The sequence below is a fragment of the Lynx rufus genome, unplaced genomic scaffold (genome assembly GCF_022079265.1).
Source record: "Lynx rufus isolate CCGP_SWC_20201006 ecotype Redwood Valley unplaced genomic scaffold, mLynRuf1.p SCAF_16, whole genome shotgun sequence".
In the NCBI taxonomy this organism is placed as follows: Eukaryota; Metazoa; Chordata; class Mammalia; order Carnivora; family Felidae; genus Lynx; species Lynx rufus.
Window position 1 is genome coordinate 27,028,897 of NW_025814830.1, and position 24,855 is coordinate 27,053,751.

A 24,855-nucleotide genomic window follows, 5' to 3' on the forward strand; every position below is an offset into this window, starting at 1 on the left:
TGGAGCCCTTGTACAAGTGTCTGTAAGACAAATCTGAAGTGTAATCACTTGGTCAGAGCATATGTGCATTTATAATTCTGATGAGTATTTCCTTCAGATTTCCCTCCAGAAAAGTTGCAAATGCTTCTACCTTGTCTCTGAATTTAACAGTGTCCCACTACTTTTTCTCTCAGGTCATTTATAAAAATATCAAGAATAGGGCACCTGGGTGGCTCAATCAGTTAAGTGTCCAACTCTTGATTTCAGCTCAGATCACGATCTTACAGGGTTCATGAGTTGGAGCCCTGTAATGGACTTCGCACTGGCAGTGTGGAGCCTGCTTGGGATTCTCTCTCTCTCCTTCCCCCACTTGCTCTCCCTCTCTCTCTAACATAAGTAAATAAACAATAAAAAATACATCAGGAATATCAGTTTCACTGGCCCCTGGGTGACTCAGTCAGTTAAGTGTCGGACTCTTGATTTCAGCTTGGTCACGATCTCACAGTTGATGAGATGGAGTCCTGCATCGGACTCTGTGCAGATGGTGGAGAGCCTGCTTTTTCTCTCTCTCTCTCTGCCCCTCCTCTGCCCACACGTGCGCGCGTGCGCGCACACACACACACACACACACACACACACTCATTCTCTCTCAAAATAAATAAACTGAAAAAAATGTATCCGTTTCAGCTCTAGGTGGAGTTATTAATTCTCTGTATGTATAAATTAAGGAAAAAATCCTTACTACACTCACCTTTTCCTTTTCTATAAACCAGTTAATTCTCTATAACTAAATAGTTCATCTCTTTCCATAATAGCTTTATTTTAAAAGAACCTGTTAGGGTCGCCTGGGTGGCTCAGTTGGTTGAGCATCTTACTTTGGCTCAGGTCATGATCTCACAGTTTGTGGATTCAAGCCCCCGCATCGGGCTCTGTGCTGGCAACTCAGAGCCTGGAACCTGCTTCGGATTCTGTGTCTCCCTCTCTCTCTGCCCCTCCCCGTTCACATTTTGTCTCCATCTCCCTCAAAAATAAATAAACATTAAAAAAAATTTTTTTTTTGCATTTAAAAAAATGTTTAAAGAAACTTTTATATGGAATGTTGGTAAAAAGGCTACATAAATTAAGTACATTGGTTTTTGTTTTTTTTGTTGGTGGTGGTGGTGGTGGGTTTTTTTTGTTTTTTTGGCTGGGGCAGTACTAATCTCTTCCCTGGTCAAAAAAAATTAAAAAAACTTGAACAGGTTATTGACTTTTCTAATACAGAAACTAGAATTCTAGAAGGCTCTGGCAAGTTGTGTTATTGCTAATAATTCTATAATTTTTTACTTTGATGTATTTTCTTTTTCTTTTTAAATTTTCTTTTTTTAATTTACTCCAAATTAGTTAGCATATAGTGCAACAATGATTTCAAGAGTAGATTCCTTAATGCCCCTTACCCATTTAGCCCATCCCCCCTCCCACAACCCCTCCAGTAACCCTCACTTTGTTCTCCATATTTAAGACTGTCTTCTGTTTTTTCCCCCCTCCCTGTTTTTGTACTATTTTTGCTTCCCTTCCCTAATGTTCATCTGTTCTGTGTCTTAAAGTCCTCATATGAGTGAAGTCATATGATATTTGTCTTTCTCTGATTAATTTCACTTAGCATAATACCCTCCAGTTCCACCCACGTAGTTGCAAATGGCAAGATTTTGTTCTTTTTGATTGCTGAGTAATACTCCATTGTATGTATATACCACATCTTCTTTATCCATTCATCCATTGATGGACATTTGGGCTCTTTCCATACTCTGGCTATTGTTGATAGTACTGCTATAACCATTGGGGTGCCTGTGTCCCTTCGAAACAGCATACCTATCTCCCTTGGATAAATACCTAGTACTGCAATTGCTGGGTCATAGGGTAGTTCTATTTTTAATTTTTTGAGGAACCTCCATACTACTTTCCAGAGTGGCTGTAGCAGTTTGCACTCCCACCAGTAGTGGGACTTGCACCAGTACTGCAAGAGAGATCCTCTTTCTCTGCATCCTCACCAACATCTGTTGTTGCCTGAGTTGTTAATGTTAGCCATTCTGACAGGTGTGAGGTGGTATCTCATTGTGGTTTTCATTTGTATTTCCCTGATGATGAGTGATGTTGAATAATTTTTTTACTTTTAATTCCTAAAATTGTTTATTTCAACTCTAAAACATAAGATTATTCTGTGAATCCAGTTTTGGGGGCCAACCAAAAGAAATTCACAATGAGACCTATTATGATTTTATTAAATATTTTGTCCTGTCCTCTTTCAAATGTAATTTGGTCACAGAAATTTCTTACTTCACCCAAGAGGGAATTTATACATGGAAAGGCAGGCGCAGATCACTTCTCAGTTAGCATCACAGTGAGGAAGGCTGCCTTGAAAAATGTGGAGATATGACGTAAGAGTAGGAAATAAATTAATTGTTCATGGAATAGGTCATATTTTTATAATAACTCTTTTCTGTTCTTCTTAATTTATCTCTCAGTAATATCCATCATCTGTCACCAAGAGAACAGCAGCCTTACCCCCATTCCTTTGACTACAGAATGCCTTCCCTTGTGCTGGGAAGCAAAAGTGTTAACTAGTTAAGGGAGGGGTGGGTCAAGGGATATAATGGAAAGGAAAGATTTTCTTTTTGGAATTGGGGACTGTGCCTCAGTGGTAACCTAGTTTTTTAGCCTCATCAATCAGTGATCCTCAGTCAAAAGTGCATATCAGAATCACTTGGGAACTTTTCAGAAATTCAAGATGCCTGGTTTTCTATTTCCTGGCTTCAGAATCAGAATGTCTGAGAGCAGACCCCAGGCAAAAGTGTTTTTAAAAAAGATGATTTTGATACACATGACTGAGAAAAGCACTGCCTTAGTCCTTGATAAAGGGAGATTAGCCATTAGAAACAATCCCCTTAATTCATGTACCACATGCATTTGACAGTGGTGCAAGCCTAACATAGTTAAATACTGTAGGAGGTAAGTGGATTTTTGCTAGGCTATTATTAAATAAAACAACATATAAAACATGTAAAGTGTTTTTAGAGATTCTGGAAATTCAAGTTCACTGGATACCATTTAAGAAATGTTTTCTTTAGTAAACCCTGATTGTATTTAGTTCCAGCAGAGCTTTAATTGCCAGCTGTTTTCAGATTACTAATAGCCTATTTTGTTTTTCTTTCACAATTACCATATGCTGACCCTGACCATCCTGGTAATTTTTAGAGGTGTCATTTTGTTGATTAGTAACAATATACTCTCACTTGCAAGTGGAAGACCATAGGAAACCTTGCATTTGTTTCTCAGAAATGTATTTATCCTCCTGAGACCTAGATCCTACTAGTTTGGGGCTAGAATATTGTTCTCTCTCCACCCATCCATCAGTCTTAAGAAAGTTTATGTCTTGGCTATCCAGAATAAATTCATGACAGAGCTTTTTATTACTGGGGAAGAAAAAATATATTGAAAAGTGGGGCTAAAGTATATATGTAAATGATTTTTTTTGAATACAGTGTTATGCTTCTAGATTTTTTTTCAAAGAAATTCGTTGTACCATGAATATCAAAAGTGGTATAGAGAAGTATGGTAGATTTCAAATATGAGTGAAAATTCGATAGACATCATCCTTTTTAGTCGGCTGCCTCTGCACTAGTCCTGGGGTGTAGCCAGGTGAGTCCACGTGAGCACCTGAAGAAGAGTCTCCCAGTTAGCTATGTAGCCTTGTGGGTTTCATGGATGCAAGCCCTATTGGGTTTCAAAGCTAGATGTTTTGGGGGCTCATCTCTCAGGTTCAGATCTTAAAAGTTGGGGTACCAATATACAGCATTTAAACCATTTGCTTCTCAGGGAGAAGCTTAGAGTTGTAAGTTCCTTCCTGATTATGGGTCACTACACAGGGCACTGGGTTTATGGCGAGATTGTGTCTCAGCCTGTCTCACCTGTTTTTTTCTCATTTGCCTGATGTGTAGGAGTTACTCAGCTAGTTTTGGGGTTGCTTTCAGAGGAAATTGTTGCATATGTAGTTGTAGATTTAGGGTGTCTGTGGGAAAAGGTAAGTTCAGGTTCTTCCTCTGTCATCATCTTGAACCAGACCCAGCTACATCGTATTTCTAAAAGATAGTTTGAGTTTGAAGCAACATGCAGTAAATTGCATATTTGAAGTATACGGTTGGATAAGTTTTGATGTCTGAAACCATCACTATTATCAAGATAATGAACTATCCATCACTCCCATATTCTCATGCCCCTTTGTAATCCCTCCCCCCAAAATCTTCCTTCCTCTAACCCCATTCCCCACCTGTAGGCAATTACCGATCTTCCTTATGTCACTATGAATTGTTTTAAATGTTCTTATACTGTTCTTTTTGTATGACTCCTTTCATGTAGCATTTGAGATTCATGTTATTGCATGTATTGATAGTTCATTCATTCCTTTACATTACTGAGTAGGATTTGTTGTAATATCCCACAATTTGTTTATCCATTCATCTGTTGATGAATACTTGTGTTGGCTATTAGAACTAAGGTATTATGGACTTTAGTATACAAGTCTTTGTCTAGACATGAGCTTTCATGTCTCTTCAGTAAATACGCACGAGTAAAATGGCTGGGTCATATGTTCGGTGTTCTGTTTAATTTTTTAAGAAACTGCCAAACTTTTTCCTAACTGGTCACACCATAATACATTCTCCACAGCATTGTATAAGAGTTCTCGTTGCTTCACATCCTTGTCAACACTTGATATTGACAGTCTTTTTAATCTTAGCCATTCTAATATGTATATGATGGTACGACATTGTGATTTTATATGCATTTCCTAATGATTAATGATGTTTAGAATCTCATGTGTTTATTTGCCGTTAGTGTATTTTCTTTAACAAAGTGACATTTAAATATTTTGCCTATTTTTTATTGGCTTGTTTGCTTTCTTATTATTTAGCTCTAAGAACTATTTATGTGTTCTATATATAAGTCCTTTATCAGATATATGATTTGTAAATCTTAGCTCCTAGTCTGTGGCTTGTCTTTTCACTTCTTACCAATGTCTATAAAAGAGCAAAAGTTCCTAATTTTGATTAAGTCCAGTTTATCTGTCTTTTCCTTATGGATCATACTTTTGGTATTATATCTAAGAAATCTTTGCTAGAAATTTTTATTTAGTTTTAGGTAACATTTAGGTCTATGATGAATTTTTTTATGCTTTATTTTTTTAATTTATATCCATGTTAGTTAGCATATACTGCAAAAATGATTTCAAGAATAGATTCCTTAATGCCCCTTACCCATTTAGCCCATCCCCCCTCCCAAAACCCCTCCAGCAACCCTCTGTTTGTTCTTCATATTTAAGAGTCTTTCATGTTTTGTCCTCCTCCCTGTTTTTATATTATTTTTGCTTCCCTTCCCTTATGTTCATCTGTTTTGTATCTTAAATTCCTCATATGAGTGAAGTCATATGACATTTGTCTTTCTCTAATTTCGCTTAGCATAATAACCTCTAGTTCCATCCACATATTGCAAATGACCAGATTTCATTCTTTTTGATTGCCGAGTAATACTCCATTGTATGTATGTGTGTGTGCATACCACATCTTCTTCATCTGTTGATGGACATTTGGGCTCTTTCCATACTTTGGCTATTGTCGATAGTGCTGCTATAAATAACATTGGGGTGCATGTGCCCCTTTGAAACAGCACACCTGTATTCGCTGGATAAATACCTAGTGCAATTGCTGGGTCATAGGGTACTTCTATTTTTTGAGGAACCTCCATACTATTTTTCCAGAGTGGCTGCACCAGCTTGCATTCCCACCAGCAGTGCAAAAGAGATCCTCATTCTCCACATCTTCACCAACATCTGTTCTTGCCTTAGTTGTTTATGTTAGCCATTCTGACAGGTATGAGGTGGTATCTCATTGTGGTTTTGATTTGTATTTCCCTGATGATGAGTGATGTGAACATTTTTTCATGTGTTGGTTGGCCATCTGGATGACTTTGGAGAAGTGTCTATTCATGTCTTTTGCCCATTTCTTCACTGGATTGTTTTTTGGGTGTTCAGTTTGGTAAGTTCTTTATAGATTTTGGATACTAACCCTTTATCTGATATGTCGTTTGCAAATATCTTCTCCCATTCCATCAGTTGCCTTTTAGTTTTGCTGCTTGTTTCCTTCACTGTGCAGAAGCTTTTTATTTTGATGAGGTCCCAATAGTTCATTTTTGCTTTTGTTTCTCTTGCCTCTGGAGACGTGTTGAGTAAGAAGTTGCTACGGCTAATATCAAAGAGGTTTTTGCCTGCTTTCTCCTTGAGGATTTTTATGGCTTCCTGTCTTACATTTAGGTCTTTCATCCATTTTGAGTTTATTTTTGTGTATGGTGTAAGAAAGTGACCAGGTTCATTTTTCTGCATGTCGCTGTCCAGTTTTCCCAGCACCACTTGCTGAAGAGACTGTCTTTATTCCATTGGATATTTTTTCCCCCTTTGCCAAAGATTAGTTGGCCATACTTTTGTGGGTCCATTTCTGGGTTCTTTGTTCTGTTCCATTGATCTGAGTGTCTGTTTTTGTGCCAGTACCATACTGTCTTGATGATTACAGCTTTGTAATACAGATTGAAGTCCAGGATTGTGATGCCTCCAGCTTGGTTTTCTTTTTCAAGATTGCTTTGGCTATTCTGGATCCTTCCTTGTTTCACATAAGTTTTAGAATTGTTTGTTCTATCTCTGTGAAGAATGCTGGTCTTATTTTGGTAGGGATTGCTAGGTCAGTGATGAATTTTTAGTTAATTTTTGCATATAGTATATGTATGGATCAAAGTTCATTTTTTGCTTATGGGTATCCTATTGTTCTAGCATCATTCTGGGGGGAAAATAATTATTTTTAGTCCACTAAATTGCCTTTCCTACTTTGTCAGAAATCAATGGATTTCATACATGTGGGTGTATTTTTAAACCCTCTGTCCTGTTCCACTGACCTATTTGTTATCTTTACAACTGTTCCACCCAGTCTCGATTCTTTAACTTTTACAAGTCTTGAAATCATTGTAAATCCTCCAACTTTATTATTTTTCAAATTGTTTGGGATCTTTCTAGTCTTTTTGCATTTACATATGGTTTTAGAATCAGCATGTCAATTTCTACAAAAACATTGCTGGGATTTGGTTGGGTTATGTTGAATCTGTTTTTCAGTTGGAAGGTATTAACAATAATGTTGAGACTCAGTCTCTGAAAGTCCATTTATTTACCTCTTTAATTTCTCTCAGCAATGTTTTATAGTTTTAAATATACCACTCTTACATGATTTTGTGAGATGTATTCCTAAATAGTGCATATTTTGGATGCTGTTATGATAATTTTTAATGTGTTTGTAATTGTTTCTACGATGTAGAATATAGTTTTCTGTATATTGATCTTGTGTCATGCAACCTTGCTAATAAAATCACTGTTTAGTTTATCTTTGTTGTAGATTCCACAGGATTTGTCCATAGACAAATCATGTCTTCTTCGAATTTAGTTTTACCTCTTCATTTCTAATCTTAATGCCTTTTATTTCTTTTTCTTGATTGATTGCACATGTTAGAACCTGCAGTACAGTGTTGAATAAAAGTGGGGACAGTGGACATGCTTACCTTTTTCCATTCTTAAGGAGATAACATTCAGTCTTTAATCATTAAGTATGATGTAAGCTTTGGCTCTTTTCGTAGATGTACCGTATCAGGTGAGGAAGTTCCCATCTATTCAAAATTTAATGAGAATTTTTATCAGGAACAGGTATTGGACTTTTTAAATCCCTTTTCTGCATCTTTTGAGATTATCTATTTTTGTCTGTTGATCAACATTGATTAATTTTCAAATTTAAACTACCTTCCATTCCTGGGAAAAATTCACTTGGTCATGATGTATTATATTACCCTTTTCAATATTGGATCCCATTTGTTAAAATTGTGTTATGAAATTTGCATCTGTATTCATTAGAGATATTGATGTGTAGTGAGTTTGTGTAATATCTTTGATTTTAGTATCAGGGCTTCATGGAATGAGTTGACATATGCTGCCTTCTTCAATTTTCTGGAAGAGTTTTGCAGAACTAACTTGGTCTCTAGATGTTTGTAAAATTTTGTCATAACACTATGTAATGTTATGCTTCTATAATTACTTTAAAAGCAATGCTTTTACCATGTATGAGATGTATGGAAGATTAAAAAACTCTGAAATACATCATTCTTTTTTTTTTTCTAAAGGATCGTCCTCCTGCTAATATTTGGAAAAAAATTGATCAATCCAGGGACTATAAAAATGGCAATCAACTCAGGGAATATCAACTGGAAGGACTCAACTGGCTCTTATTCAATTGGTACAATAGGTAGGTAGTACATCTTAATAGAAAAAAATTGTGTTGTTTTATTATTTGTGTCAAAATATGTTAAGTAAAATAGGTACTGATGTTGCTGTATTGTTACTGTCATGGAGTTTTTATTATTAAAAGTGAGATTACCTCAGGAAAATATATAAATTACAATTTAGGATTTTGACTTCAGTTCCTTCCTTTAACGGTATGCCAATCAGATGAGTAATTAAGATGATTAATTAATTTAAGTGATTAATAATAAAATTTGAAATACCTTTCTTACCATCATAAAACATCTGTTGTGTTACAAAGTATTTTTCAGTTTATCAGCTTAGACTGCTGTCTGCCAGGAATTGAATCTGGTTAGTAAAGTGTGAGCAATTATACCAGTAAGAATTAGGTAGGTCTATTATTTAAGTCTTCAAGAAGCAGTTTGTCAGCAGTTGATGAGGAGTAGAAATCAAAATATAAGGGGTGCCTGGCTGGCTCAGTCAGTAGAACATGCAAGTCTCTCAGTCTCAGGGCCATAACTTCAAGCCCCACGCTGGGCATGGAGCCTACTTAAAAAAACAAAAACAAAAACAAAAAAACAGAAGCAGAAATCAAAATGTAAGAACCTAGTAATGAATTTACCCCTTTAACTTTTTTCCATGTTGTTCAAAATGCTGTGTGGAACATTATCTCACTTTTTTACTGAGAAGAAAATATAATTGCAAAAGAAGTGAAAAACAGACCCATGATTGAGAAAGTGTGGTGGTGTATACAAAAGAGCAAACAATAAGGCATTGTTATTAGTAATAACAGCAAAATTTGATGATGCTTTTATTCAGAATCATTCTTCTGTGTTTTTACTTCTCACTTGATTCTTCTGAGTTGTTACACTGAGTAATGGGGAGTCATGAGATGCAGTCATATGGAGTTAGGAGGGACTTGTTACCTCACACAGCACTCTTCTAGTTTATATTTTCTAAATATTGACTTTCATTTTTCTCAGGAGAACCTTCCAGGTAAAATAGTTAACAAAATATTGTTTTACTTGTATTCCCTCATCAGTACCCTTCCCATGGCCTCCATTGCTTGTTTTAAACTTTCAGCAGTTCCCTGACAGCCCTCTATCACAGCCCAGCCCTTCTCACTGCCCATGTGACTGCTCCGTAGAGGAGCCCAGGGCCCACAGGTGAGCTTGTTCAGATTCCTGCCTGCCTTCAGAGCCAGGCCTACAAACGTAGCTCCATTCTTAGCTTTTCTTACCCCATCCTCATGTACCAGAAGTTAAAAGGTGCCTCCCCAGGACCAAGACTCAAGCTGCTACCTATGTTCTTGAGATGCAGCTCATCCAGTTTTCTCAGAACCTCACTTCGATCAACTCTCACACCTCTGTCACTTCTTCAAGCCCTCTCAAGAGTAGTGCTGTCCCTTCACTCTGCGAACAAATCTGGGTTTAACCTGTTGTAAAAATACAAGAAAGAAAAGAATAAACCTTCTCTTCTTGGCTCTGTTCCTCCTTCTGGCTGCCTGGAGCCCTCTTTGTAATTTCTAGGAAGAACAGGCCATATGGTCTCTTCCCATTTCCTCATCTCCAGCTCTCTCTAAACCTGTTGTGTGGATTTGATTCTCTATCTTTGTAACGCTCTGTTTCCCAATCCATGAGGTATTTTTCAGCCCTAATTTGCTGTGTCCCTGCTGCAAATTCTTGATTTGTGATTTGTGTAGTAATTGCTCCTTCTGTAAACTTTCCCCCATTTTCGCCCCCAGCAGCTTCCATAGTGTGACTCCGTCCAGACTCTGTGACTTTCGGGTCTGCTGGTTTTCCTTCCTCTGCCTGCCCTTTCAGTATTGCTTTTCCTCCTGAAGTTCCTCTTTTGCTCTCTTCTTGTACAGGTTTGTTCTCCACCCCCCCCTTGTGCCTTCACTTATCAACAACATCCTAATGGTCTCGTATCTTTATCTCTAAGACCTTGAACTCACTCCAAGCCCATATTTCCCTTTGCCTCTTGCTACCCTTAAAGTCTATCTCACCAATTCTTTAAACACAAAATTCAAAATTAACCATATCACTTCCTGTTTCCTCCATGCCAAACTTGTTCTTCTTCCATATTTTGTATTTCAGTTAAGAATAACACAGTTCAGGGGTACCTGGCTAGCTCAGTCAGTAGAGCATGCAACTCTTGATCTTGGGGTTGTGAGTTCATGCCCCATGTTGGGTGTGGAGCCTACATAAATTAAATTAACAATAATACAGTTCGTTTAGTCAACCAGACTGAAATCTGGCTGTCATCTGATACCACGTATATCTGGTTGGTCACTAAGTCTAAATCGTTCCAAGTCATAATTAACTTTCTCTCCTCTTTGCCCCCCTTCCTTAGTCCAAGTGCCCATCATTGTTTCCTGCATTATTACAGTACTTCACCAATTAGTGTCCCAGCTTCTAGTCACCTCACCTTCTAATAACCACAGCAGAACTCGAGTAAACTTCAAAATACAAACCCAATCTCATCAGGTTTCTTTAAAACTTTTCACTGACTCCCATTGCATAACAGAATGATGTCTAACCTTCTTCATTTATGACCTCTTCATATCTCAATACCCCTCCTTTTACCCTCATCTCAAAACCATATTTGTAGTCTCCCAGTTGGTCATGTTCTTTACACCTCTTCTCCTTTGCTGTGCTCTCTGGCAAAATCCTACCCATTACTAACCTCTTCTCTGAAAGAGATCTCTTCTACTCTCTCTTTTTGCCAGAGTTGGACACTTACTCCTCTGAGCTTCTTAATAAACTTAACTCTGATGATTCTCAACTGGCCTTATAATCATCTGTGGAACTTTTTCTTTTCTTTTTTTAATTATAGCTGCTTTTATCCTACTCCATACACATTGAATCATAATGTGTAGGGGAAAGCCCTGGGTATCTTGTGTTTCTTTCAGGCTTTCAGGTTCTTCTAATGCACAGCCAGAGTTGAAAAACGGTGCTTTATTTGTGCTTCTGTGATAGCACATTGCATAACTGTTTATTTGTTTGGTTGTTTATTTATTTATCTGTTTGCATGTCTGCTTTTCTAATAGATACAAGCCCCTGGAAGGCAGAGAACATGTTCTATTTCTTTTGTATCCTATCTTCTCATACTGTCCCTGAGATAATAGAAGGTATTTAATAAATGCTTCCTGAAAAAATAATATATTTAGTTTGCCTTACTCTTGCCATTTCATTCTTTAACAAAATCATACCTCTAATGGGTGATATCTTTATTTTGGAGCTACAAAAATCTACAGTTTTCCCTCTTCAGGATTATAATAAAATTATAACTTTATATATATAAATAATGATATGCCTATTCTGCACTTCAGCAACTTTTATTTTTTATAAATGCAAGTATTTTAACTTGGTCTTTGATTATTTCTGAATATTTATCTTTAAAGGCATTGTAGTGTACAGAAAAACCCAATGTATACATGGATAATATATTTGTTTATTTCAGACGAAACTGCATTTTAGCCGATGAAATGGGTCTTGGCAAAACCATTCAGTCAATTACATTCCTCTACGAAATCCTTCTGACTGGTATAAGAGGACCTTTCCTGATTATCGCTCCACTTTCTACTATTGCAAACTGGGAGAGAGAATTCCGTACATGGACTGATATTAATGTTGTGGTTTACCATGGGAGCCTGATTAGCAGACAGATGATACAGCAATATGAGATGTACTTCAGGGACTCACAGGTGTGTTGCTGGTGATTTTGTTGGTTGTTTGAAAGGTCAGGTTTGAAAAAGCTAATTACTACACATTCATTGTTTTCAAATTAAGGATGCATATTATTTGCCTACAAACGTCTTTGTTCAGGTCTTTATTCATCATATCTATTTTCCAATAAATTTTAGTAGCTGAAGAGAACAATGACAAGGAATTAGGTTCATGTTCTAGTTCACTATAAAGTGTGCCAATTTATACAAATGTACTAATTTGATTGTATCCCTAATATTTCAACTAGAATAATTGTTTTACTGATTGCTTTTAAATGCACATTAAATTTATTTTTAGAATAGTATTTGTTTCTTTGATCATCCTCCAGTTTTTTTCCCCTCCATTTTAAAAATTTAAATCTTCAGTGAACACGATGGGTTTAAATGCCTATTCAGATAAAACCTAGGTTCTCTTTCATGTTCAAAGGATTTTGATTTTTAGACATATTTTAAAGTTTGGTTTGTTTGTTTTGTATGCAGATACAAGCACACCTCTATATCTTTTTCCTGTTTGGATTGGTTATTCCAGTACTGTGGTGATTTGGTGGCTTTCTTCTCCCTCTAAATCCTAAAGGCACATTTTCTGTTTTCCTTTGGCCTCTTACTCTTTAGTAGGAGATTTCTTATTTTTCAGCTAAATACACACATTCATAAAATTAAGAGATGACATCATAATAAAGAATTTTCTAGTAGAAAGTTAAATCTAGAAAGCATTAAGTGCTAATTGCAGTTCTGAGTGGTAGGTAATAGGACTCTTTTAGATTAAGAATTTTATTAAGAAATAACAAAATCAATAAAAACATAGTTCACACAAATTATACTTTTTAATTGGAATAGGTTTATTGCCTGACACTCTGCCTCAGTAGCACCTTAACATTTTATTTTTCTTTCACTGATTCTTTTATTTTATAAGGCTCATTGTAACACATGGCCATGTCAAGGGATATGATACAGTTTGAAGTAAGGTAATGTGCCCAGCCTTCTACTGCTTTTCTTACCAAGTGTAACTGATTTTCTACCTATTGGAGGCTGAAAATGGACATATTAATTGATTTAGTTCCTTCAACCTCATTGTCCCTCTTACTTTTATGTTTGAAACAATTACATCTCCTATGAAATAAAGCATCTGTTTAACCCTTTAGTTATTCCTCAGTTTTATTGAAACTGTCACCTTTGTACCTTTCAAGCCTATGACATTTCAGTTAGATTATAGTTTGATTTCCTTCTACAGTGTTTTATTCTTCCCAATCATACATTTGTAGAATTTAAGAGCTGTATGCTATCATAAAAATGATTATGATTGACTTAGTTCTATATATACTATATATGTATATAGTTCTATATATACTGTATATGTATAGTATATATAAAAGGCATAATTAAAACTTTGGGAGCTTAAGAGATGTTTAACAGGGTTGCAATTTTAATATATGTCTCATGTGAGCTTGGTATGAACATGAGAGCCTAAAAGCTAAAAGATTCTTGATGTGTTATAAACTGAATAGTATATATAAAATATTATATTTTTGTAGTAAATGTTATACATTCTGGAAAAATACTTTCTGACAGGTTTAAAATTTAAAAAGGTAAAAATGTCTCCTTTAAAGATGAGATAAATAGATTTGTGCTTTAAATACAGATTCAAGGGGCACCTGAGTGGCTCAGTCGGTTAAGCAGCTGACTTCAGCTCAGGTCATGATCTCACGATTTGTGGGTTTGAGCCCCGCGTCAGGCTCTGTGCTGACAGCTCAGAGCCTGAGCCTGCTTCGGATTCTGTGTCTCCTTCTCTCTTTTTACCTCCCCTGCTCGTTCTCTATTTCTCAAAAATAAATGTTAAAAAAAAAAATCTAAAAAATAAATACAGATTTAACCATGAGCTCTTTCAGGTATATTTTAATATAAATTAATTGAATATTTACCTTCTGCTATCATAGTAGCAGTAAAATTATGCTAACATTTTCTGAATTACCCTGAAAAAGGTAACAGAGATAATAATACTAATAATCACAAATATTTATTGAGTAATTACCATGTGCCAGGCAGTATGCCATACATTTTAGAGACAGTATTTTGCTTAATCTTTGTAATGCCTACCTTGTAAATAGGTAATAACATTAGCCCCATTTACAAATGAGGAAACTGAGGTATAAAGAAGTTACATAGTTTCCTCCAAAACCCCACCAAAACTGGGATTAATAAACCCAGGTCACTTAGACTCAAAAGCTCTTATTCTTAAACATTGTGATGTCAGTTTTACTGAAAGCATCCTATCCTAGGTAGTTAGAGCTGTGTAAATGCCATGGACTTACACTTTACCCCCATTCTAATAATATTCTACTGGATCAATTTAATGGCCATTGTATATGATCAGTAGTAGGAATTAAACCCTAAATCAGAATATACAATCTTTCTTAACCCTTCATTTCTCCTAATCCCTAATAATTTATAGTTTTCAGTCCCATTTAAACATTCCTTTGACTTGGCTTCTAGGTTGTCGTGCTGTCCTATATCATTACCCATTCTTTCTGAAGCCCCTTTTACTGGTTCCTTCTTATCTTCCCTATCTGAACTTGGGGGGTGACACAGAGCTCCATCTTCAGACTCTTTCATATCCATACTTATTCCATCAGAGGCTCCATTCAGTCCTACAACTTGAGTACCATCTGTACTGCTAGAAGCTCCCAAATCTTATCACCAACTCTAACCTCTTTCCTGAATTCCAGAGTCCTATCCAAATGCCTGTTCAGCTATTCCACTTGGATATCTAGTAGTTGTCTCAAATATAACATGTCCAAAATCCTGAATTTTCTCTTTGTAGTATATAGCAGCACCACCTTCTAATTGTTCAAGATAAAAAAATTCTGCAGTTAAGCTTGAATCCTCTTTATCTCACTCTATACCTATCCATTAGGTATATCTCCTTTCAAATCCTTTGGGATCTCCTTTCAAAATACATCTAGAACTGAATACTTCTCATGACTTCCCATGGTGATCTCTTGCTTGGATTACTATGGCAGTCCCTTAATGGGGCTCTATGATCTGTCCCTGGCCTCTTTCAGACTATTTTTACCACAGAAGCCAAAATTACTCTTTTAAAATACATGTCAAACCATGTTACTCTTGTCCCAAAACCCCCCAATAGCTTCTTGCTCAGAGAAAGAGCCAAGTCCTTAGCACACTTTCAGGTCCCAGCACAGCTTCATCCCCTTCACACTCAGCAGGTTTCAGCCACTCTGGCATTCTTACTATTACGTGAAGACTGCCAAAGATACTCCCACATGAGGACCTTCACGCTTGGCTACTCCTTCCAAGAATGCTTTCTCCTCTAGATCTCTAGGTATCACCTGGGTTTCTCCCTCATCTTCAGGACTTTGCTCAAATGTCACTTCTTAGTAATGGCCTTCCAGCCAATTCATAACATTATAGTGGTCACCTCTGACCCTACACTTATTATTGATCCCCGTTTTATTTCACAGCCCTTATCACTTTGTAACTTTTTAAAAAAAATTTTGTTTTTTTCTCAATGGCTATGTCCTGAATTTGAATCATTGGGATGTAAGTTCCACTTGGATAATTATTTCTGTTTTATTTACTGCCATATCTCCAGCATCTGGAGCAGGGCCTGGCACATAGACACGCAATAAATATTTGCTGAATACATGACTCAGGTGGTTAATTTTGATACCAGCTATTTATTTCCCATTGTATGTGTGAACTCATGGATATAAATGATAAATGTTAAAATTGAAATTTCACTGGCCAGATTTTGTAATGGCCATTTCTTTCTTGATCTAAAATTGTTACTATAACTCTTAAAAACTATAAAACATTTTATCAGGGAATGCTTACTTGAATATAATTATAAATTAAATAATTGTGTTGGTATACATTTTTTACATTATTCTTGAAAACACTATAATATAGTTTTAATGCTAAATGTCCTCATTTAAAGAAAATATATGCATATGTAAAAATTTCAGTGGAAAATGTAGCAGATGTCTTTAGATGTATTTTTATGCAATTTGACAGGAATTAAAAATTGTGATGAAGACATTCTAGCAAATTATTGTATTTGATAATAAATTTCTAGGGGCGTATCATTCGAGGAGCTTACAGATTCCAAGCCATCATCACCACTTTTGAAATGATTCTTGGTGGCTGTGGAGAGCTAAATGCAATTGAATGGCGATGTGTGATTATTGATGAAGCACATAGGTTAAAGAATAAAAATTGTAAACTTCTTGAAGGTCTGAAACTCATGAATCTGGTAAGTAACTTATCGTTATTTTGACTTAATTCAGTTTCTTAGCTGCGTAGTGAAATGCAAAGGCAGAGAGCTAATGCTAAATGTACTCCTTTTTAAGTTTTAGAAGATGGTTATATCTGATTTCTGTCTGGTAATTGAGGTTTTTTTCTGTTTTCTCTTATGGTTTAATTACTAAGGAACAAAATTTCACATGCTCAGCATATATTGGTTACAATTAATAAATGGCATTTTTTAAAGTCTTCTTGCTAGTGTGTTTGCTTATTTCAAATCAGAGTCTTTTCCATTTTTTTAACATTTTCATTTAATTAACATCACGTAATTAGTACATGGACACTTGAACAAGTCACTCCAGTATGCGGAACTACATACAGGAACACATCGAAGTCCTCCTTTTTGTGCCCCATTGATGCCCACCCCCTAGTTCCACTCCCCATTCCAGTGTTTATAGATGAGTGTATATCTTTCTAGACTAAACATTTACTGGCATATACATACATATGCAGATATACAGATACATATACAAATATTTAGCTTGGGGATTTAGAGATACTGTCAAATCAAATTTTAAATGATAATTCATACTATCATCAAATATCTTGTCTATTTCCTATTACTATTATGTTCAGTTTGTAATGCAACTCTAGTTTAGAAGCATATTCCAGTCAGCTCTTCGTATTGTTGCATTGTAGCCTTAATGATTTGAGGCTTGTTCTTCTGTGAAAAGTCCAGTGATGTTTAGCCAAATGATAAAGAATGAGAACCATTTTGCATACAAATTACCATGCCAAGAATGAGTACTAAAGAAACAAATAGCTTCTTTGTTCTTGAAAGTTCTATTTCTTTGAGAAAATATAAAATATGCTTGTTAATTATTTAGAAATTTTTTTTAAAAGCATGAATAGGTAAAAATAGCCTGTAAAAGGGAAGTATTACAAGAATGATAAGAGTTTTTAAAAAAGCAATTGAAAAATTAATGAAGATTTGTGGGTAGAGATGTATTTTGAGTTGACTCTTGAAAATTATGGTTGGGAAAGATACTTGCTTTTGAAAAACATTGAACATTTGATAACCTATGTCAGCTTTCATATAATTTTAGTACTGTGGTATGTGACATGAATTATTCTTGCTTCATGTAGGAACACAAGGTGCTTTTGACTGGTACACCTCTCCAAAATACAGTTGAAGAACTATTCAGTCTTCTTCACTTCCTAGAACCTTTAAGGTTTCCTTCCGAATCAACATTTATGCAAGAATTTGGGGATCTGAAAACAGAAGAACAGGTATCCTCATTGGTCCTTGTAAACAAAGGCATCAAATCTCTTATCACTGTGATTATGTTTATGTATTTGTAACTAAATGCACATATACATTATATATCTTTTCATCATTTTTTATGCAGGTGCAAAAACTTCAGGCTATCCTGAAACCCATGATGTTGAGGCGATTGAAAGAAGATGTGGAGAAGAAGCTGGCACCAAAGGAAGAAACCATCATTGAAGTGGAACTTACTAACATTCAAAAGAAATACTACCGGGCTATTTTGGAGAAGAACTTCTCCTTTTTATCCAAAGGGGCAGGGCAGACCAATGTACCTAACTTGGTCAATACCATGATGGAGCTCAGGAAGTGCTGCAATCATCCGTATCTTATCAAAGGTAGCTAACAAGGATTGCAAACAAATACTTGTTTCTTTGAACGAATGCTCGTGAATTAACGACAGCAACACCACCACCACTACTACAGCAGCAGTGGCTGTTATGAGGAAAGGCAGTGATGTACCACTCTTGGTGTTTCAGCATCAGGGTGCCCCATGATTGCATGCTAGGTTACAGGAGCAGGACTTGGTTCAGTCTAATGTGGACTGGACTTCCTCCTCCAATAGAATCCTCCTCATGGGTAAAGACAGCAAAGCCTACCTTTGGGCCTCTGAGTTTATATTTTTCTTTTTCCTCGTCCCTTTGCAGTCCAGGTCTCCAGTTAGTGTCTGTTTTTGTTCTGTAATCATGTTGCTTTTTAAGGTCTTATTAAGTTCTCTACTAATATTCTCTCTGTACATCTTTTCACTTATTTCTGGGAATATTATCCCATCTTTATCTAAGACATATGGTTTCTTAGCCCTATAATTAACTCTCTTTCAATCCTGTTATTCTTTAATGATCAGACAGGCAGAGGGAAGGCAGAGAGCCTTTAATACTGATTAGACTCTCTGGAGGAAGTATGCATCACAGAGACCTATAACTTGACTTCCCTCTTAATTGTCCTTGTTTTGATGGCCAGCAGGATACCTACCCATAGACACATCCAGATTAATTGTGATCACCCTCAATGATGATCACTGTCGTATTGGTATTTAAATAATAGATGTTTGTTTAAAAAAAAATGTTTACTCACCTAAGGTTAAGACCACATTTTCATTAATTCTTTCCCTGATAGCATTCATTAAACATTTAGCAAACGTGGGGCACCTGGGTGGCTCGGTCGGTTGAGCATCCGACTTCGGCTCAGGTCATGATCTTGCGGTCTGTGAGTTCGAGCCCTGCGTTGGGCTCTGTGCTGACAGCTCAGAGCCTGGAGCCTGTTTCAGATTCTGTGTCTCCCTCTCTCTCCGACCCTCCCCCGTTCATGCTCTGTCTCTCTCTGTCTCAAAAATAAATAAACATTAAAAAAAAAACAAAAAACATTTAGCAAACATAAATTTATATAAGGCATTATGCCCGGGGTCTTGACAGATAATAAGATGCTTTAAGACATTGCCCATATCCTCAATGAAATTATAGTCTAGTGTTGATGGGTGTTTAGCCACAAACATAAATAATACTAATAAAAACAGTGTACCTATCATCAGAAAAGTATAATGTGTTACAAAAGCACAGAGGAACACTAATTTTGATTTGTTTTTAAAAGAGAGCAACTGGGGGCTGCCTGCATTTGTGCACTGAGGCTGTCTTCTTACGTGTCTTTGACAGGTGCTGAAGAGAAAATACTTGGAGAATTTAGGGATACGTACAATCCAGCTGCTTCTGATTTTCATCTTCAAGCAATGATCCAGTCTGCTGGTAAACTGGTCCTTATTGATAAATTGCTTCCCAAAATGAAAGCTGGAGGTCATAAAGTGCTCATCTTCTCTCAGATGGTACGCTGCCTTGACATCCTAGAGGACTATCTCATTCATAAAAGGTAAGGCATGTATTCATCTACTGAATTATACTATGAATTACACTAAATACATGCTGCTAAGGATTTGGCATCAGTGTACTGTAACCTAGCTCTACTCACATCTTTCTCTTGATCTAAGTAAGAATCCATTTAATTTGTAAGGATTGCTTAGGATGTTCAGGATGTGTCAGGTGTTCTGTGTATGTTGTACATAGTAGGAGGGGCTAAGGAGACTGATTAAGTAAACTTTGTACATTGATGGGTACTTGTTGACCTAGGAATGGGTTTTTAGTGTACATTTTACTTGATTTGTAAATCTTGGGGTAATGACTCTTTAAATGGACTTATAACCATCTTCAAAAATAAAAGAAAATGGTTCATCTTTTCAGGTCTTTCATTTTAATTAGAACCTGAACTCGCTGCACTTTCACTCTTGCCATTTACCATATGACATTTATTCATGCTTTAATCCTTTCTGATTTGTTTAATGTGGAATTTTGTTTTGGTTCATGACAATAAATCTTAAATAGTGTCTAATCAGTATTTAGATTAAAAGGATATTTATCATAAGGATATGTTCTCAGAACATTCATCGTCTAGTCAGATATCAACATATTTCCATAAAAGGGAATCTGAAGATGCAGCTGTAGATTTTAGTTCAGCAAATTTTGACTCTTATATATAAGTAAAGGCCTAGCTAGTTGAGATTATTGGAAAGTGTGTAGTTCGTTTTCATTTTTTATTTTATTTCTAGTTCTATTTTTAGTTTCAGTGTTACACTCCTTTAGTCTATTTTCAAAATACGTATTATTCTCAACTTTATATCATATGAGATAAAGTTGCAATATTCCTAAGAATAGCTATTCTTACATTTTCTTTATCTTCTTACACAAAGAACTTTATAAGATAAAGATGAATCTCATGGAAAACCCCAAATTTCTTTAATGTTACAAGTCAAGTTATTGAAGTCACACCCCCATTTCACAGGTACTAGAGACAACAGTGAGCTCCTGCTGAGACTCTAGTAAATTACATGTATAAAGAAGTGCCTTGAACCAGAAGAGGTGTGGCAAATGTGTGTATCCCCCTTCTAGTTCCTAAAGTTTTGTATATTTTAATTTTATTGATGTCTATGAGTTTCTGAATTTTATGTGAATGAGAAAAGATAAAAGAAGTTAAAAGTTAATTGCTTAATAGTAATGACTCTAAAGAATTAGCATTCAAGGCGTCTGGGTGGCTCAGTCGGTTAAGCATCTGACTTCAGCTCAGGTCGTGATCTCGCAGTTCATGAGTTCCAGCCCTGCGTTGGGCTCTGTCCTGACAGCTCAGCCTGGAGCCTGCTTTGGATTCCCTCTCTCTCTGCCCCTGCCCCACTCATGCTCTGTCCCTCTCTCTCATACAAAAATAAATGAACATTAAAAAGTTTTTTAAAAAGAAAAGAATTAGCATTCTACAGAATGATTTGGAATGATCCAGAAAACTTTGGAGTTTTTGAAGCAAATTCTTAATGTTTCATATTGTTAATATCTTGAAAATTTGTTAAATGTTGAAAGCTGTATTATTATTTTCAGATCCTTTTAATAAACAGACTTGTTTAAAAAGATGAAAAAGAAAAGAATTAGCATTGTAGTTTGCCCTTGATAGATACATAGTTTGCGATCAAGTATATCTTGAGAGAATAACATGATTGAGACAGAGAAACATTGGGAAGTTTCCTGAGGTTTTATGAAAGTCTTTGATTTTTGTTTAAAAAAAATTTTTTTATTATAATGAGATTAGCAAGGTAGTTTTTGCATTTTTTTTTGAATTCCAACTTGTGAAAATGATATTATGATGGTATTTTAGTTATACATCAGGAATGCAGAGATTTTGTGTCTTTATATTACTTTGTATTTTCTCCCTACCACCAACACCAAGAGTTAAAAAACCATAGAAACTGGTTGGGGTGATATCGCTTCATAATTTTATAGTAAATATAATGTTGCAGGAGAACTGACTTTACATCTGATAGAATGTATGTTTATTTTCATTATATTTATCTAACTAAATATATGCCATTTCATTTGATAGATATTTATATGAGCGAATTGATGGAAGAGTCAGAGGGAACCTGCGACAAGCTGCTATAGATCGATTTAGTAAACCTGATTCAGATCGATTTGTTTTCCTTCTGTGCACCCGAGCTGGTGGGTTGGGCATCAACTTAACTGCTGCTGATACATGTATAATTTTTGATTCTGATTGGAACCCTCAGAATGACCTGCAGGTAAATACATTCCTTGGCTAAGAGAATTAAATTTCTTATTGGTAGGGGGGCGGGGCACCTGGCTGGCTCAGTCAGTTAAGCATACAGCTCTTGGTTTCAGTTCAGGTAATGATCTCATGGTTTGTGAGTTTCAGATAAACATCGGGCTCCATGCTGACAGTGCGGAGCCTGCTTGGGATTCTCTCTCTCCCTCTCCTTCTGCCCCTCTCTGCTCACGCTTGCTCTCTCTCAAAAATAAACTAACTAAATAAATTTCTTTTTTCATTCCTATAACTATTCTTGATACTCCACCTCTTGTATTTTTATCTGAACAAACTACCGTGTATGTTTCCCTAATAGGTTAAATTATCTTAATTTTAATTTAATGATAACAAAATATACTTATTTAGATTATATATTTAGGTTATATATCTTCTAAATAGGTTTACTGACTTGAGTACAGTATTTGTTTGAAGTCTGTTATGTAAATTTGAGAGAGCTTTAAGAATAACGTCTTTGCAATAAATAAAAATCCCAGAATCTTACTTTCTGAAAAATAAGCACTTATCCTAATTTCACCTTCTCAGTCATCATATAATGTAGTACGCATAGAATTAAGACCTAATAGACCATGCCTTTTTATGAAATACAAAATTAAGGTATACGTGTAAGTTAGGACAATACTTGGATCTCATAGAAATAGGAATATTAACAGAGTGATCAGATAGCATCAAAGTATGCAGAAGATAAGCATCGAGGAAAGATATGAAAACATAAAGTTTAAGAGAAATTCTTTTATTGTTCATGGTAGTCTTTATTGTATTGAAATTAATATTATTATTACTTTAGGTAGTTATAATTCCAAATTGTTCCTGAGAATAAACCTGGCTTTCTAAAAAATAAGATTTTAACTTCTTATTTGTGTAATTATATGTATTCTAGTTCAAAATTCAAAGATCCAAATTTAACAGATGAGACAAACTCTATAGAAGGCCAGTTAGTAAATATTTTGGGCTTTTGTAGGTCACATAAGGTGCCACACATTCCTTGTTGTTTGTTTTTATAGTCACTTAAAAGTGTACAAGCACCTGGGTGGCTCAGTTGATTGAGTGTCCAACTTTGGCCCAGGTCATGATCTCACAGTTTGTAGCTATGAGCCTTGCATCAGGCTCTGTGCTGATAGCTCCAAGCCTGGAGCCTGCTTCGGATATTGTGTCTCCCTCTCTCTCTGCCCCTCCCCCACTTGCATTCTGTCTCTCTCTTTCAAAAATAAATAAACATTAAAAAATTTTTTTTGTTAAAGTGTAAGCCATTCTTAATTGGCAGGCCAGATTTGGTCCACAGGGTGTAGTTTACCAATCTGTAGGATAAACCCAAATCATGATTATTTGCCTGTTGGGTACATATTTATATTAAAATTGGGGCACCTGTGTGGCTCAGTCGGTTGAGCATCAGACCAGCTCAGGTCATGATCTCACAATTTGTGGGTTCGAGCCCAGCTTCGGGCTCTGTGCTCACAGCTCGGAGCCTGGAGCCTGCTTCCGATTCTGTGTCTCCCTCTCTCTCTGCCCCTCCCCCACTCATGTTCTGTCTGTCTGTCTGTCTGTCTCTCTCTCTCTCTGTCAAAAATAAATAAACATAAACATTAAAAAAAATTTTAAATTACAGTGCATGTGATGTTCTAAAAGTTAATCTAAAATAATATAAGTACATTATAGAACCTGGAAAAACTGTATCAGAAGTTGGGGACAACTTCTCCCTCTCACTTGGTTTTTCCTACTAATATAGATCTACTCTTTATAGGCTAATGAAAAATTTGGCCTCTTATACTTTCCCTAGACCTAGAGCAATGTTGTTCACTCGGAATTCTGAGTTCTAAAGAGCATGATAGAATAAAGATGTCAAAAAGAGTATAGTATCAATGCCACCTATAAATTGTAATGCCACAATTTATGATTTAGTCTTCTGAAGATAATGGGAAGGTGATTAATAATTTGGGAGAAAGACCATTGATTCTGTGGAACCCTTAGAGTCTAAATTTATTACATAAATTTTAAGTTTAGGGGTACCTGGGTAGACTCAGTGGGTTAAGCATCTGACTCTTGATTTAAGCTCAGGTCATGGTCTCACAGTTCATAAGATGGAGCCCTGCGTCAGGCTCTGTGCTGACGTCATGGAGCCTGCTTATGATTCTCTCTCTCCCTCTCTCTCTCTGCCTGTTGCCTGGTAATGCGCACACTCTCCCTCTCAAAATAAACAAATATTGGGGCGCCTGGGTGGCTCAGTCAGTTGGGCGTCCAACTTCGGCTCAGATCATGATCTCACAGTCCGTGGGTTCGAGCCCCGCATGAGGCTCTGTGCTTACAGTTCAGAGCCTGGAGCCTGCTTCGGATTCTGTGTCTCCCTCTCTCTCTGCCCCCTCCCCTGCTCAAGCTCTGTCTCTGCCTCTCTCAAAAATAAATAAACATTAAAATAAATAAACAAACATTAAGAAATAAATTTTAAGTTTAGTAACACTTCAAGATAAAATATGAAGCTCTTATGTAATCTCTGATGTCTTTACTTCCAACGTATCTACATATTAAATAATTTTTTCTTTGTTTAAGTAAAACTTAGGTCTCCAGAGGTATTCACTTTAAGTTTTTATCCCCCTACAAAGTTTTTATCCCCCCCCCAAAGTTTTTATCCCCCCCCCAGCTTTACTAAAGTGTATTGAAAAGTTTATTGATAAGGTAGTAGAAAAAAAATTGAGAAATTTAGGGTTAGATTTTAAATTTAAAGCTTGAGTTGCCAGCAGTTAAAAATAATGTTTGTAGAGCTTATGTTACCGTCTAAAATTATATTGATGATACCCTCTTTAAAAAACAAGAATTCTGGGGGCGCCTGGGGGGCTCAGTCAGTTAAGCGTCTGACTCTTGATGTCGGCTCAGGTCGACATGGTTCATGAAATCAAGGCCTGTGTGGGGCTCCGTGCTGACAGCATGGAGCCTACTTGGGATTCTCTCTCCCCCTCTCTTTGCCCACCCCTCAAAATAAACAAATAAACATTTGAAAAACTAAAAATAAAAAATGATTCTTCATGGATTTATATGATCTGAAATATAAGCTTAAGCTTTAAC

General features: G+C 36.1%; 1 protein-coding gene across 6 annotated transcripts in view; it reads left to right on the forward strand.

Annotated features, from left to right (window-relative positions):
• The window catches only part of CHD9 (chromodomain helicase DNA binding protein 9), a 156,464-nt gene that overhangs the window by 71,561 nt on the left and 60,048 nt on the right, over positions 1–24,855 (forward strand). For all 6 annotated transcript variants that reach the window (XM_047078400.1, XM_047078402.1, XM_047078401.1 and 3 more), the window contains exons 10-16: positions 8,221–8,342; positions 11,804–12,047; positions 16,159–16,335; positions 17,472–17,615; positions 17,735–17,990; positions 19,302–19,512; positions 21,562–21,757. In XM_047078400.1, the coding sequence (XP_046934356.1) occupies positions 8,221–8,342; positions 11,804–12,047; positions 16,159–16,335; positions 17,472–17,615; positions 17,735–17,990; positions 19,302–19,512; positions 21,562–21,757 (1,350 nt within the window). The remainder of the gene's footprint in view (positions 1–8,220; positions 8,343–11,803; positions 12,048–16,158; positions 16,336–17,471; positions 17,616–17,734; positions 17,991–19,301; positions 19,513–21,561; positions 21,758–24,855) is intronic.